The following is a 17,274-nucleotide window of genomic DNA, read 5'->3' on the forward strand; positions in this document are numbered from 1 at the left end:
CCCCCGTGTGAGTCGCGTTTGTTAATAACGACAGTGACCAGCTGTTTTATTGTTACTGTTGAACTATATATTTGTGGGCCATTTTTAAAGCATCTTGAGTTTTAATACTTCCTTCGGGATCAGCATTAAATACTTTAAGTTCAGTGTTCAAACAGAATCTACAGAATACACAATATAAAGAATATACTGTCAATGCAGACACTAATACCAAACTAGAAAATTCTGCAATTTCTGAAGAAATTGCGTGTGAGAGCTGCAAACTGCCAGATTCAGCCGCTGCCACTGCTGGCTGCTGCCACTGCTGGCTGCTGCCACTGCTGTTATTGCTCCTGTCGCTGCAAATTCCTGCTTCAGCAGCAATTATTCAAAATTTTGTAGCGCCACCTACGGGTGAAATTGTATCGAATATCACACACTTGTTCAGCATCTCCACCTGTACAATTTTGCTGAATTTGGTCACTATGGAATGTTGAATTTAAGAGATATGGAACTTAATAAGTAGTATGGTGGTGTTTCACTAATGGCCACAAGGTGGGGCTATGGTCACCATGTTTCACTATGTCGTGCACATTGACTTGGAGAACTTTTGTACCAAGTTTCATTTCACTGAAGACAACAGAACTGTAGAAATATCATGTTATAATATTACAGTAGCGTCCCCTGTGGGTAGAATAGTATCAAATTTTACATAATGGTGCACTGTCACAATATGTACAAGGTTCTCAAATTTGGTGTTGATCCGAATCAGCATTGAAGAGTTATGACTCGTTAAATGCATTAGGCCAGATATAAGCTCTGTTCGGGATCATCTAAATATGGTACGTATCAAGTTTGGTGAAGATTTAATGAAAAATGTGCCAAAAGAAGCAAAAAACGTATTTTTGAAAAAAAAATCAAAATGGCGGAAAAATTTTCTATGCACAAATGGGCGTGGCTTATACCAGTCTACTTGGTACTATCAAAGGAATACACTGTGCAAAAATTGTTTGGATAGGCCTCACGGTTCATGAGTTATAAGCCAAAACATAAAACACGTAATAACTGACCACATGGTGGCGCTATAGGTCCCATTTTAAAATATGTTAAGCATTTCCACATAGGCCACCTGTCAATCAAGTTTGAACACTTTAGCACTTTTAGTTTTTGAGATATGAGCTTTCAAACACTGCTCCCATTGACTTTCCATTATAAATTTTAATGATTTAAAAAATTCTATCAAGTCAATGGAATATGTTAGAGATGAGAAAAATAATAGCACGCATCTCCTTATGGGGATGTACAATTTGACATCGAAACAAAGGTGATATGACAAATTGTGTAGGACTACTTAGACGCCGAAAAACTGCAAAATAATAAATACATAAAGAAAGAGTGAAGATAACATTGTGTATACAATTAACTGGTCTGCAGTGTGCTGCTGCCATACTGTGTGCAAACAGTTTAAAGAAACTTCAGGGGGATTTTACGTAGATCAGGAGGTTATTTTTAGAGTACTTCTTTTCTTAGGTGGTGTTTCCTGAGTTGAGGACCTGCCACATGGGTTCTGTCAGCTGAAAGCAGTCAAATCAGTATTTTCTGTTAAAGCAGACCCCATGGAGAAGTGTTCTTTTATACTGTATTAACATTTATTAGGGACCGATCCCAAAAGGCAGAGGACTACTGTAAAAGTTTTTTGTGTGTTTGTTTGTTTGTTTGTTTCTTTCTTTATTATTATGGGACATCACACCTAAATTTGATCGCCTAAACATGCTCAAAAACCCATCAAATTTGGCACACACATCAGGTCTGGTGAAAAACTTGATAAAATGTAAAAATTAACTCCTAAAGTGCCAAAATGTGCTCTCTAGCACCACCTACGTAACTAAAATGGCTGCCACAGCCCATAGGAGTGTCGTAGAGAGATCAAACCAAAACTCAATTATTCATCTCATCAAGACCTACAAATCATACAGTGACACCCCTGACCTAAATCCAACAGGAAGTCCACAATTAGCCTTTCAAAATAAGACTTTGCCCCAACTTTGGCCCCCGAACAAATGCTATTTCCTCTGAGAGCGTCAATGGTATCGGCTTCAAACTTTAGTAGGTGACTTATGACACTATGCTGAAAAAAAGTTGTTAAAAACTTTGTAATACCTAGAACGGTTTGGATTTTATAAGCCTTGAAAGTTGCAGTGCCACATCACACCTTACAATGTAAAACAATGGGGAGGCAATCTATGGGCATGAACTTTGTGTCAAACTGAGGCTTCTGACATCTAAACTATAAGTCTGACCACTTTCAAACTTGTATCAATAGATTCGCGACGAAATTTCCTACTAAAAAATGCTGTGAAACATTCAGCAATGCACACTCATTATAAAATCACAGGAGGAGCAAGAAAAGACTTTAAAACTCACACACTAATATCTCAAAAAAAATAAAAGATAGAAAAAACATGTAAATTCAAGATTTGTAGGTCAAATTCTCGTGACTCATTTAAAGGTCAAATGAAGTTTGTATCTAAAACTATGTGGAAGCAGTAAATGTTCAAAAAGGTGTGGGTTCACTCACACTCTCCATTCAAATATGAGTATTTTTCTGTGTCCAGCTGCAGTTACTTATTGTCTCTACACACCTGACAGTACACATGTCAATCAAACTTTGACAAGGTTATGTGGGTTAAAAGTCTTTCCTTTTCTAAAAATAGAATTGATAAAAATTAGGAAATTAATTTGTTTTACACACAAACTTATCAAGAGTTTTCAATTTACTAATTGAAATTCAAGTGAATGGGCCAAAAACTTGCATAATTTTGATGACACAGGTGTGAGCAAGACAGACATGTCTCACCCTGCACAAAATTCTCATCCTGTCAATCAAACTTTCATAATAAAAGCACACCACACTTGTAAGAAATATCCCTCATTTTTAAAAAGCAAAATGATCTGATCCCGACAGGCCAGAGTGCGAGGTCCCCACCAATGCTGCTTGCAGCTTTAATTTTATACATTATTTTAATTAAGATTTGAAACTGACATACCAGCAATTCATTTCATGACTTCTTGAAGTCTCACCATCACTCTGTGTGTGTTTGTGTGTTGCAGGTACCTGACAGCTGAGCTCAGGCTTTGGTACCAGTCATTGAGATCCTCCTGGTTGCTGGACATCAGCAGGAGTTTGGCTTTGGGGAAAGTCAGCTGGAAGAAGGAGGTAGAAGACAGTAGTTAGGATTATTGTCCGCAGCATGGATGGGCGTGAGGTGTCATGATGGCTGTTTGGATGGCTATTTTATGTTGTAATGTATTTTGTAATTTTAGCATTTTGCTTAGAATTGCTCTATAAATAAAGCTTCCTCTTAAATTTTAAATGAGATCACTAAGTCGGTATGATGTGGGTTCTATCACTCAAGCAAAAATATTCCATTTCAGCTGTACAATGGAACATCATCCAGGTACATACTGTGTCCATCAATCAAATATACACAAGAGCAAGTAAGATACCTTGAAGTGTGCACAATACTGTTTACCTAATCAGAGAAGAAAATGACTGGTGCTGTGATTGACTTTCCATAGCTGTACAGTCGATGGAAAATTTAAAATGCCACAAGAAAAATTAATCAAGAAACATATATATACAATTCATTATGTAATATGTATTTCATGTTTATGTATGCATTTACTGTAATAATTAAATGTAAAAAGACAATTATTTGGATTTTTGTCTTTAATAATTGAATGAATGTCTTTTTTTGAGTTAGAGACACAGGCTGTGTCTGAAATCACTCATTTACTCATTCTCTACTCCCTATATAATAGACACTAAATAGTTTATTCAGTAGTGAGCAGCAAATTGAGATTTTGGACTTCACTGATTGTCATCATTTTGCGTCATCACCATCAGCTGTAAAGTCATACAATGATAACTTTCACTTATAAAATGTGGAGCATTGCATTTTGTGGGACTGTTAGCAGAAAGTGGTGTACATCCCATGCACACTACTTTTTTCATTCCATTGTGGAATTTTTGAGGCTCTATATTGTGGATACATTTACACAATCAGTATTTGCTCAAAATGGCATAGGGTAAATGTAGTGCACTATAAAGGGTAGTGTTATGTACATCAACAGTCTCAATCAAAATGTTTCCAACTCAAATTTCCACTTTTATGCTGATGATACTGTGATATACTGCTCTGCGTCTACACCATAAACGAAACTGATGTTTTCAAATGCAAAATCTAAGCCACCAAACTTTCAGTCTATCACCACTTTTCAGGGCTCTGAGACTGAGTCTGTTTCTCAATACAAGTATCTTGGAATTATAATTGATGATTCTCTCTCATTTAAGCCTCACATTCAGCAACTGGTGAAAAAAACTGAAGTTGAGTTTCTATTTTAGAAACAAGTCTTGCTTTTCCTTCAAGGCCAAAAGGAGACTTGTTGCTGCTACATTTATGTCTGTGCTGGACTATGGTGATGTTTTATACATGCATGCATCTTCACAATGCCTACACACGCTACTGTCTACCATGGAGTACTGAGGTTTATTACAAATCTTAAAGCCCTTACTCACCATTGCTCTTTGTATACTCAGGTTGGATAGTCTGCCTTTTCCACCAATAGACTTAACCATTGGCATATTCTTATTTATAAGGTTATTCTTGGACTGCTTCCTTCCTACTTACAGACCTACATTCTACAAAAAAGTATGGGAAGTTATTGTCTTCGCTCCCAGGACTTACTCCTACTAACCGTTTCTAAAGTCTATACTGAACTGGGAAAAACGCTGTTTAAGTATGCTGCTCCCTTGGATTGGAATCTGTTGCAAAATTACCTGAATCTTCGGGAGTTGGTCTCATTGGACGCATTTAATGTGACTCATAAAGACTTAGAAGCAGGAATATCTGGCTGTAGATGGAGATGTTGATGGTCATTAATGTTTTTTTGGACATTTTATAATTGTGTATTGTAATTTGTTCTTTGTTTTCATTTTCAATTGTTATATGTTTGTTTTAAGTCTGCAACCTTGTCATTAGTGCTTCTGCCTGTCTTGGCCAGGATGCTCTTGAAAAAGAGATTTTGTAATCTCAATAAGTCTTTTACTCCTGGTTGAATAAAGGTTAAATAAATAAAATAAATAAATACATTTCAGGCACAGCCGTAGTCTATGTAACAAGCTGATGGCAGCCATGACATTGTGCTGCAGAAAGCTGTACAAACTGACACTGAAATGAAATACACTTCTTCATTTTGTTCTATGTGTTGCATTATTAAAGACAAAAAGTTTTATTTCAGAGGGTCCATGTTCATGTTTTACTTACTCAGTACTCCACACTGGGGTCCTTTAGAAGGAAATCATTTTCCAGGATGTTTTAAACAACCCAGAGACACAGTGGCTCAAGCTATTCTGAACCTTAAGACAAAGTCTGACTTCATCAGCCAGATATGGCAATTGCTGATTTTCAGATTTATTATTGATTTTAAACGTTAGGTTCAGTGCAATCTCCTATGTTGAAAAAATTGTGCAACTACACAGCAACCTTTAACAGTCACTGTCAGTCAAACAGTGATAATAAGATCAAGTGTTTGGGGGAAACTAAACCTGTTTATGCATTTGTATCTGCATTGTAATGTATCTGTATCTGCATTTTGGCAGACTGATGTGCACTTTCAGCTTTGTTCACAAATAGGCAGTTGAAAGAAAAGATGTAACAAATAGATATTTTTGGTGGGAAAAAATATCTCTTCACTGTAATCTGACTGCAAACTGACATCAGATTTCAGCTGCCAATTGTTACAAGGAAATTTAAGATTACGAAGGTTTAAGACATCTCATCATGTACATAACTATGTTTGTTGTACATTAAACATTTTCCAGGACATTTTGGTCTATTTTGTCATTGTTCAGGACAATTCTATGACTTAAGAGATGCATTAAAACTTTCCAGGCTTTCCAGGATGTACTAGTGTTACCATAAAACTATATATTTATTCACCTCTGGTTGTATTTCAGTAGGCTCATCATTTGTCATCAGAGGCCTCACCAATGGAGGGCTGAAACTGTAATAACATTATAAAAACAGTAGAAGGCAGGCCATATCAAGTAAAAAGCTTCCACTCTGTCAGCTCGTCATACAGCAAAACCTACTGCTGCTCTTCACAGGCATTCATCGGCCTGAAAACTCTGACTGAAATTTGCAGGTAAAGAAGATGGAGAAAGTAAATTCAAGTGAAGTAACAGAACTGTTGCATTCAGGTCACATTTACAGGGAAACTGTATTCTGTTCTCTAAGCAGCTTGGCAGAAATGTGTCCTCAAATCTCTTGTCCTTTCAGGTCTACAGAGTGACAGGGTCCTCGTCCTTTGAGTCAACAGTAATTATCAGCTCTCTCATTCACATTGCTAAAACCAGCCTCAGATTTTACTTGTCAAACAAACCAATTGGAGATGTCCAAGCCCAAACAAAAAAGGGGCTTTTAGAGCAGCATAATTACACTGGGAAAGCAGAGGATCAAAATTAGGCCTTCACCATATTAAATGACCTTTCACATTTACCTGCAGCTGCAGCCTCCACACAGGAAACTAGTTTGTTGAGCAGTGACATATCGATTATTTCCAGGAGTATTTGGATAGAACTTTATGCTGGTACACAGGAGCATATACCCCATCCAACATAATGATGTTTTTACACAGGGGGAGGGAAGTGTCTCTCATTATACATTAAATAGATCAAGATTTCAAATGTACCATCATCACAAGTATTATCTAATTATAGAGTTCAGTTAGTGGGGCCGAACTGAGTGGCGCATGATATTAGGCTCTCGCCACTTGGGGGACGGCGGTTGATTTATGCACAAATAGATTCCACTTCTATTGCAATGCGGTAATTAGGGATTTGTCAGGAAATCTGACCCTCTTAGGTAGAAATTACTTTGTATAATAAGAACGGCAGAGCACAGAGCCTCATTGCTGCACATAATTTAGCTTGATTATTTATACATCAAAGAGAATCTGTCAGGGATGTGGGAAAATATTCAAGTAGCGAGGGGATATTAGGAGGATGAAGACTGCAGACAGAGAGGAGAGAATAAGGAAGGTCGAGACAGACGGAAGGAGAGGAGAAGACAGAAGATGAAGAGAAAAACAATGTGTGAGCCACAAATAAAAGCCAGCTCTCAACAAACAGGTGTGCCCAGAAAAAAAAAAAAAAAAACACACACACACACCAGAAATTTTAATAAAAGCGATTTTTTTTAAACTTTGCATATAGATTGCCATGGCATTTACAGCTGTCAAATTTAATTTGGCTTTAATTCTTCATGGCCCTGGATGAGGAGGGCCCTGGAGTGCTGATAGCCCTTTTCCTTGAGCTCAGGTAGGGGCCCGAGATCAATAATGTGTCCTTATGAGAAATTACGTGTAATGCTATTGAGTATGCATTTGGGCCTCGGTGGGATAAGAGGCTAATGAAATGCCATTTCTGCCATTAGATAACGTGCAGCGGGCTGGTGGAGAGCGGCGACAGGCTTGAGGAAGATGTATTTACTGGAGGGCCTGAAGAGATAGATCTGCAGCCTAATCTGATCCAGCAACTGAGAGATTCTGTTACAGCAGGCAGCCATCACTACACTCCTCAGCTGTTAAAACACACACACACACACACACACACACACACACACACACACACACACACAGCAGCCTTTTCATTAGTCACTTGAAGGATTCTTTTAATTCACACTGCCTTCAACAAATGAAGTCACATAGGCCTGGTCATAACAATATGTCACTGGACCTGTCAAGAACATCATAATGCAACACACATACCAGACACTTGGTGTAGTCACACACACACTACTGAATTTACCCTCTCATCTGTGTTTTGTGCTCTGTATTCTCACAAAATAAATAAACTGTTGTTTCATCCACATTCTAGTGACAGAACCCATTTTTTCTCTAGACACTACTGAACGTAGTGACACTACCGGTGTAACAGATGATAATGGCTGAGGTAAACTGGCTAAATCTATACCTACATGCTATCATAGCTCTTTCTGATCATTTTTAGGGCTGTGTATTGAATCTCAATACTTCTATTATACATCACATAAATTGGAACTGTGTTAGGAAGTGATCTCTTAGTAGTCAGCATGTACAGAATGTAGAACTACATCAACCATACTCGGTTTCAGTGTACAGAAGGGAATGTGCGTATTGTTTTGATTTAAACATGAAAAATGTGAAGCTTTTCTTTAAACTGTATTATATTTAGGGCTGAAACAATAACTTGATTATTTGATTTGTCAATCAACAGAAAATTAATCGACAATTTTGACAAACAATTAATTGTTTAGTAATCAGTAATTTATCAAACAAAAGTACCAGAAATCTGCTGTTTCCAGTTTCTGTTTTTTACCATTGTAAACTGAATATCTTTGGGTTTTGGACCATTTTGGTCACCAGAGGACATCACCTTAGTCTCTAGAAAATTGTGAGGGGCTTTCTGCACTATTTTACTTCATTTAATAGACCAAATGATTAGTTAATTATTAGTAAAAATAATTGACAGATGAATCAACGACTGTCACTTACAGCTGTAATTTTACTCAGGTATCTGTGTCTCAATAATGAGAATAAGACAAGTATCTTATTTTCATTAGTATGGAAACATTTCAGCACTAATTTCTTAAGCAGCCTCCATAATTTTAAACCAGGAGACTGAGAAAAGCAGGTATAGCAGGTGATTTGGGTGGAATTTCATTGTTTTGAATTCTTATTAAGAAAACAATTTATGGCTGCAACAATGGATTGCTTTCATGGTTGACTGACAGAAAATTAAGCAGCAACATTTTGGACTGTCTATTAATTATTACAGTTGTTCAAAACTGTCAAGCAAAAATGGCAAATATTCTCTGGTTTCATCCTCTCCAGTGTGAGGAGAAGATGCTTTTCTTGGTTTGATATCAAAGTAAGAAGAAGGGTTGTTAGTACTGTGCATTTTTCACAATTTTCTTCTGACATTTCATAAACTTAACAATTAATTGATTGACCAAAAAAAAAAAAAGGTTTATAGATTAGTCAATAATGAAAACAATGGTTATTTGCTACTTAAAATGACTCACTTACTGTGACAATTTGATAAAAAATATCAAAGGTAACAAATGTGCTACAGTATATTTATCAGTTTTATATCAAGATGTCTTTTCCATTTAATAAATGACCAGATTTTTAAAAAAAACACTTCATTTCTACTGTATGCTACCACTCCAGTGTAGAGGAATCAAATCAAATGCTGCAAACCTTTAGAGTTATTAAAGCTCTATATAGCCACTGTGCATTACAGGGCAGCACATTAGCAGCAGAACATAAAGAGCTTTTTGAGCAAGAGTGTATCAGCTGAAATGAATATTGATACCATGCAGCATTGGCACTAAACACTCGCTGCATAAACGCTTTGGTTACTTGCTCAATGACGCGCGACTCATTCCTTTGAATGTTTCATGACAGCAACTTCATCATTTAATCACAATTTGTCAGCCAGCAGCTGTACTGAGACCTGGGAGGCGGATGAGACTGAGAGAAGACACATTAAAAGTTCAACTTTTAGGCTACTTCAACAAGGGTTTGAAGTGATTAGGGAGAAGAAGAGGCGAGGGAACACGGGTCTCATCTGACAAGCAGAACTAAATGACATTTTCATATGGTGAGGCTGGAAAACATTCAGAAACCTCTGTTTAGCAGATTATTCAGCAGCAGCCGTCAAGGCCATAAGTAAGACAAATCAAAGCAACATGCATCAAAAGTGGGAATTAAATAATGCCTCTGTGAAGGAATCACTCATGTGTACACTCAAATCAATGAACAGATGTCTTCCCACCTGCTGCCCAACAAACACTGAGCATTTCATTCCCATGTTCAACTTTTCCAAGTTTCCTTACATTGACCTGAAGAGGCAAATTAATATGTGGTAAAGGAAAGTGAGAGTGGGAAACAACTGTACTGTAATGGCATCTGGTATGATAACCTGACTGTGGCAAATAAAAACAAGTTGGCCAGGGCTGTAAGATAAACCAGGGAAATAGTAGCTTGCCAACATAAATCATAAGAAGTTCTGTATAACGCCGAGATGAGGGACAAAATCCACCGTACGAGGACTTCACCAAAATCAAGTGCTTATATTCATCCTGACAGTTGTAACTTCAATGCTGATGTTTTGTCCCAGAAAAACAATTACAAATTCTGTACTGAAAAAACTATAACTGTGGATGAGCCACTATGGACAGGAGGAATGACTACATTGACCAAGAACTCTTTCAATGTATATGTTGCATGTGAGTATTATACTAGTTTTGAAAAAAATAAATTTATTTGGAGAACAATTTTGAGAAAACTTGCTTTTCCTGCCATTTCCCTTGTATATGGCTCCTTTTGCTGATATAATTGCTACTTTTTTATTAAATGGTAAATGGACTGTAAATGGACTGTACTTGTATAGCGCCTTTCTAGTCTTCCGACCACTCAAAGCGCTTTTTACACTACGAATCACATTCACCCATTCACACACATTCATACGCTGAATGGGTACAGGGGCTACCATGCAAGGTCCCAACCTACCCATCAGAGGAAGCTAACCATTCACACACATTCACGCACTGATGGCACAGCCATCAGGGGCAATTTTGGGGTTAAGTGTCTTGCCCAAGGACACATCGGCATGTGGACTAGAGGAGCTGGGAATCGAACCGCCAATCTTCCAATTAGTGGACGACCCGCTCTACCTCCTGAGCCACAGCCGCCCCTGAGTCAGTACTTCCATTCATTTTTTTTCCAGTTGGTTAATGTTGTCTTTCAGTCTGGTTCCCACTCCGATTGAGCTGAACATGATATTTAATACAATACAAGCATGAAACACGTTGGAAAATACACTTTTCTATTTTGCTGTATGGTAGCCCATGTAGAAATGTCTTGTCTTAACATTTAGTCAATATTCCACAATATTCCTGAAACTTCCTCACCCTTCAAATGTTTTGGAGAAAAACTTGTCACATGAGAACTACTCAGGCAGGCAGGCATGTGCCTAGTTTGCTGACACTTACACTGAGCAGGCCTCCTTGGCTCCTGGTGTGGCCAAACACCTTCTCCACAGTGCAGTCCTGCAAGGGGTAGGTGAACTGGCCTGTGAACTTGTCTCCATTGGTGGGATGTAGTGGGCTGCAGCGCTTGGCCTGCAGCAGCATGTCAGAGAACAAGAAGAACATCTTGGGTTTGGCTTCTGCACCTTTAGGAGGAACCATCTTCAGCCAACCCTCACGGATGTACCACCTCTCTGCAGGACAGGGGAGGAAGAGACACAAACAAACATTCTCTTTAGCTGCTCACTTCTTTGTCTGGGTTGTAGGGGAGCTGGTGTCTGTCCCAGCATGCAATGAGACAGCCTAACAGAAACTAATGCTGCTGTTTGTGCTCATTGGCAATTTGAAGTTTCCAGTCCACCAGGAGAACAAAGAGAACATGCAAAGACGAGGTGGAAACAATGAGTGGCTGTTTGCTTCATCTGTTCACACTGTTTCCCAAAACTTAAACGTGATATTATCTTACTACTATGGATGTCTTAGAGGACAGACTTTGTCAAAGTATGCACTATTATCCTTCCTGGTGTGATTCATCACTTCACACCCCTCTCTATGAAATCAGGCTTTTCACTCTGCCTTTGAGTATGGCCATTCAGAACAAGAATGTTTCAAGTAGGGCTGTAGTCTCCTGGTCGATTAGTTGGTCGATATGCTCTTGTCCAACTAAATTCTCATTGGTCGAATAATCGTTGTGTTACTTTCATAAGGAGAAAAGTGCTACATCAACAGCTTTCCAGGATGAATCCATTATTTCCTGCGGTGGAAGGGACAGACTAACAAATTACCTGTGAAAACCGGGGGTGTATTCAAAACACCCCCGTTGTTTTCACAACTTTGAACTCGCCCTACCTAATGGAGACTGCTGGGTCTAAGGCCTATTCAGACCAAATCATGCGGTGCGGCATTCAGCCACAGGGTCGAGCAGAGGTTGGGGGGGGGTTGTGGATGTGTTTAATTGTGCTTTAGAACGTAACCGCTGTGAAACAATCAGAAAATAACGTTTTATTGATGTGATTCACCGGCTCTCTCGCTCTCTTCATTCACTCTCTAGCTTGCTCGACCACAGCTGCTCTCTCTCTCTCTTTTACTCAGCTGGAGATCAGACTGATCAGAGTTGTAAACTCTGCCATGATGGAGGACAAAGACGTTACTAGGACGAGGGGAGGACGTTTCTCTTCGTCTGATAATATTAAAAGTAAACTGTGCTGTTGGCTTCCCGACTCACTTTAAAAAAAGACCAGAGAAAAAAAGAGAGAGAGCACCAGCGAGAGAGAGAGAGAGAGAGAGAGAGCAGCAGAGAGTAAATGAAGAGAGGGAGCGCTGGTAGCGAGAAAGCCGGTGAATCAGATCAATAAACGTTATTAATTAATTAAATAATTAATGAATGTACTCAACGTTTACTGAATCAGTGTTTCTGCTATAATTATGACAACGAGAACCCCCGCCAGACCAAAAATATATTTTTTAATGCCAAAAATAACGCCAAGTAACCATTCAGAAATCAACAGCGTTTGGGAGTCTCTGTGCAGCGCTGTTATAAAACGTGAAACCCCCCCCATACATTTCACTAAATATTCTGTAGCTCATCTATCAAAATAATTAACCATAATCCTAAACTTTACCATGCATAGTATGGGAACCCCAGTCTCCAGAGTCAAAGTCCTGTGTATGCCCAGAACCCCCCCCTCACAACTTCTATATCGACTGTATAAATGAATCAATACAAGAGTTTAGTTTTTAAAGTTCAAATGAAATCACATATAATCATCCTCTCATCATACTCTTTTTAAATGTATGTAACTAGTTTTGTATTATTAGAATGAAGAAAATAGGAACATTTTCAGAAATTCACCAAGCAGGCTACTGGTGTTGGATCATATGAACAGAGACAAAGGGCTAAATCCACAAAGGATGGATTGTGCCCGCTATTAGCACAGTGAATTGTGCAGAATTTGCACCGCAATCTGCCTCGTTTTAAGGTCCTATTCACAAAAGATTTTGCGCTAACACACCCATAAAGTTTTGCAGCTGAGTGCAATTTACCCTTGTTTTGCATTTGAATGAGTAAGCAGAGCTGTTTCCAGTGTTTCAGGCTTTTTTCCACATTTCAGCACACAGATTGGTCCATAATGAAAACTACAGAGAGCACAAAAGCCTCAAATTGTGTGTCTTTAATTAGCAGAGGTGCACACACACAGAGCTCTGCAACATCACAAACCAACTTTCATGTATTTTGCTTCTTTTACTTCTCTAGTATTTCTTTAACATAATCTACTGAAATGTCCGTCAGAATAGGATACAGCTATTAATGTGAATCAGGCAGGTCTGAAATGTGTTAGATCAATATCTGAATCTTACAATAATGTTGTTTAGGTGTCACTTAATGTATCCAGGATTTCGCAGAAACATCAGTACTGATGTTCTGTTTGTTGTGCACAGCTGGCTGTGTGTCACCACAGCCGCAGCTGAAACGATAAGTGTGTCTCCAAACTGACAAAGAGGCTGTGTGCACTTACACACGTGGCACAGCAGCGGTAACTTCATTGATACCGGATTGGTGAGGATCTGGCGGTAATTATTGTTTGGTCCACATCTACACAGGTCTGCGGTTGCACACAGATTCCAGGTTTATACAGTGGAATTGTTTGTAATAAAGCAGCCCTTATGGATGTATTCTGAGCTCCATCGGCGCTGCCAGAATGTTTTTATTTTTAAGTAGCTGAAAGTCCGAGATAAGCCTAAAAACTAGGAATGCACGATATTGGATTTTTTGCCGATATCTGATATGCCGATATTTCCAACTCATTGTGGCCGATTGCTGATGCCAATACCGATATATGCACATATATGCTGGCTGAGGAGACTATTACACGTGCAATCATAGATTGTACTAAGTATGATCAACAAAGACAATATATGAAGGAAGAACTTCGGAAGACTGGAGTTCAGGAGCTCAGCGTTAAAACTTTAATGAACCTGCCAAGTGGGTGGAGCAGTAGTTTTCTTTGAGTTTATTAGACAGACAGGATTAATGTGTAGGATTAATCTTTGGTCCACACTCCGGAGCAGAAGGTGGTAAAGCACCTAATACGTTGGTTGCCAACTGCCGTTATAAATCAAAAAGATTTTTTTTTTTTTCCAGAGTGGTACATCCTGTCAGCCGAGGTGTTTCCTGTCTGTGCAGCCGAACACAGCAGCTTTTTTGATTTTAAATTATGGGCTCAAAGTATGAACTCACTGACTGAAATTTTCACTAAAACACATGGATTTTCAAATAATATTGACCACATTAACTAGACTAGATATGCCAATTATGCCATCAATGTTTTTGAGGACATTAGAAAGGGAACCTCCGCTTTTATTGTTGATCCAGTTTCTTGGCTGCTTTAACATTGACAGGGGACGATTATGACGTATCGGGAACATTAGCTAGCTAGCACATTTATCTACCTTTCTTTTTTTCTCTCTCTCCTTCTCTGCTCCACCCTTCCTCTTTTTTCCACCGTCCATCTTGCTGCTAAGTCATTTATCAGCTCTAAATGCACTTGCTGCCAAACAAAACATGTAACTGCCAACTACTCTCTCTGTGTTTGTCTGTCTGTCTCTCTCCTGGCTGTCACCATGCGCAGGGCAGTGTTACGTTCAGGGTCAAAAAATTAAATAAAAAAAAAAATCTACGGCCTGCAGTGGGTCTGCTGGGCCATTTAGCAGGCCAGGCCACCAGGAAAAGTCCCTGTGCTCCCCATTGCCAGTCCTGGCTCCACCCCCCCAAATTTGCCAAAGCAACAACCAAAAAAAATATATGGTGGAATCAAGAGCGATGCCTCAGCTGTAGAGTCACTTCTGTTCCTCTCACACATTATCACAAGCAGGAAAAAAAAGATTTGTCTCATGTGAGCACAACAGTCCATCAATGCTCTCTGTGTCTCCGTGGCCTCCCCACCTCTCACTCGACCTGCATTCAGTGTCTCTGTCCACAGAAGCAGCCATCTGTCAACTGCAGCTCCTGGAGAGCTGAGAGGACAACTACCAGACTAACTGCCTTCACCAGGCTGACTGACAGCAGTTCATTTACTGAACCAAAATAGTTTGCATGTCAGCTCCACTGGAAGAAATCCACAGTGTTTGTATGTATTGATTCAATAATATGGATATTTGTGTGATTTAAACAGCTAACTGCTCAGATTATGCTTCACTAAACGCGACAGAAACAGACTTGAAGTGTAGAAAAACGCAGTGGGTCTCTGTGAGACTGTCTCGGATTCAGTGTGGATTGATACATTTAATAAAATAACAGTGTATCTGTTCTGTGAGAAAACACTTTCTATGTGAATTGACCACGGCCTCTCTTTCTCCAGTTCACCAGCCCTCCCCCACCCTTCAATGTGTGCTGGAGATGGGAGACTGTCATGTCCTCACAGAGACAGCTTGCTCTGATGACTTCCCCATGTCCTGTGCTCGTGCTCGTGATTGGCTGTAATGGTGTTATGTGGCTCACTCCATGCCACTTTGTTTACATGCCCATTTACAGCGCCAGAGCTGTGTATGAACACCGGATTTTTTTTTAAACACGCACACAAAAGGGACAGCTAGCGGACCATGAGGAGATATTCACTGAATTTGAGAAAAAGTGTATTGGATTAAAATCGCTGACTTTACCTTTAAATATCAATAACAGAATAAATTCTCTCCAAAGCGAAAAACTTCTGTTATGCTGCTCTATGCTAAATCCTGATCAGAGTCAAAAAGTCAGGTCAGACAATGCTACAGTTAGGTTCAATGCCAGTTTCAAGGTTGGCAAACAACCCAAATTCATTAGCCATATTCACACTAAAAAAAGCCTGGCTGCAGGGGGCTGCAATGGTGGGGGCATGTTGTTTAAGGTAGGTGTGAGAGTGAAATATGATCCGTATTATTGCATTTGAAGGCTTATCAGATGCTTTGTAATACACACAGACAGGATTTTTCTACTCTGGAAAGTTATCATGGTATTTACAAAGTAATCCACCAGTAATGTACGCTTGCATGAATGTGATTGGTCAACGCAAAACCACGCCGGATGATGTCAAGTTGTGTTGCAGCAAAAATTGAACCAGATTCACCCGACTCTAGTCACACAAATGAAAAGGCTATGGTTTCTCACACAAAGCTCAAGTTGGTTTGAACATGCCTTAAAGCTCCAATGCTAACTATTTATTCTTTTTTTATATCTCTCCAGGTTCTCTTTTCTAAGCAAAGAGAAACGTTCAAGACATTCAAGGTTTTTTACTGCTGAGCATTGCTTTCACCAGTTTACAATGACATCACCAGCAGCTGATTACATCAGCTGCAGCAAATTAACATTAAAGGGGCCATATTATACCCTTTTTCCACAAATTAACACAGTTCCCTGGCGTCGTAATAAAATGTATCTGACATGCTTTGGTCAAAATACCACAAGGATCAAGAACCACAACAGCCTGTCTAAACAGCCCTGGTCAGAACAGCTGGTTTGAGTGTAAATAAACTTAGATTTTGCCGTGACTTAATTGCAATAAACCAATCATGCCAAAATAAGTACATCATGATGTCAATTTGTAAAAAGCCTGAATTCATACTTTGTCAGGTCTGTCCGCAAGATGACAAGCAACATAAACTGCTCCCGCCAATAAACTGCTCCGGATCAGAGCAGAATCAGAAGACAAGACAGCAGGAACAGCAGCTGCTGTGACGCAAGACTCTTCAGCTCAAACAGCAAACAGCGGCTCTGTCCCTGAGTCCAGCCCTGCCATAGAAGCAAATTTTTCGCCCTTAGCTTAGCTTAGCCTAGCTTCACCCCATGTGATGTAAGAAGGGGCATCAAATCTGAATGGCATGTTGAATCACAAATACAGAGCAAGCCAGCCCACACCAAATTGACTGGGTGATCTTATTTCACAGTTTGTGTGGTAGTAGGCACATCAGAGACCCAAATATATACACACAAGCACTGAAAAAGTGAGTTTTTCATAATATGGCCTCTTTAATCCTGTAATGGCTAAAATTACACATTTGACTGTTATCTGGTCATTGTGCTTTTTGCAAGCCGGTATCTGTACTCAACAAAACCAAGCAGTGACAACTCCTTGGAGAAATGATAAACTTTTAGCGTCAGGTCATTTTCAGGAGAATCTCCCAGTTAAAT

General features: G+C 39.2%; 1 protein-coding gene across 1 annotated transcript in view; it reads right to left on the bottom strand.

The window, feature by feature from the left end:
- The window catches only part of arhgef39 (Rho guanine nucleotide exchange factor (GEF) 39), a 106,886-nt gene that overhangs the window by 5,858 nt on the left and 83,754 nt on the right, over positions 1-17,274 (bottom strand). Inside the window, exons 8-9 of the mRNA XM_044343815.1 lie at positions 11,076-11,305; positions 3,092-3,180 (exon numbers count right to left, since the gene is read on the bottom strand). Of these exons, the coding sequence (XP_044199750.1) occupies positions 3,092-3,180; positions 11,076-11,305 (319 nt within the window). The remainder of the gene's footprint in view (positions 1-3,091; positions 3,181-11,075; positions 11,306-17,274) is intronic.

Source organism: Thunnus albacares, chromosome 23 (assembly GCF_914725855.1).
Source record: "Thunnus albacares chromosome 23, fThuAlb1.1, whole genome shotgun sequence".
Taxonomy (NCBI): Eukaryota; Metazoa; Chordata; class Actinopteri; order Scombriformes; family Scombridae; genus Thunnus; species Thunnus albacares.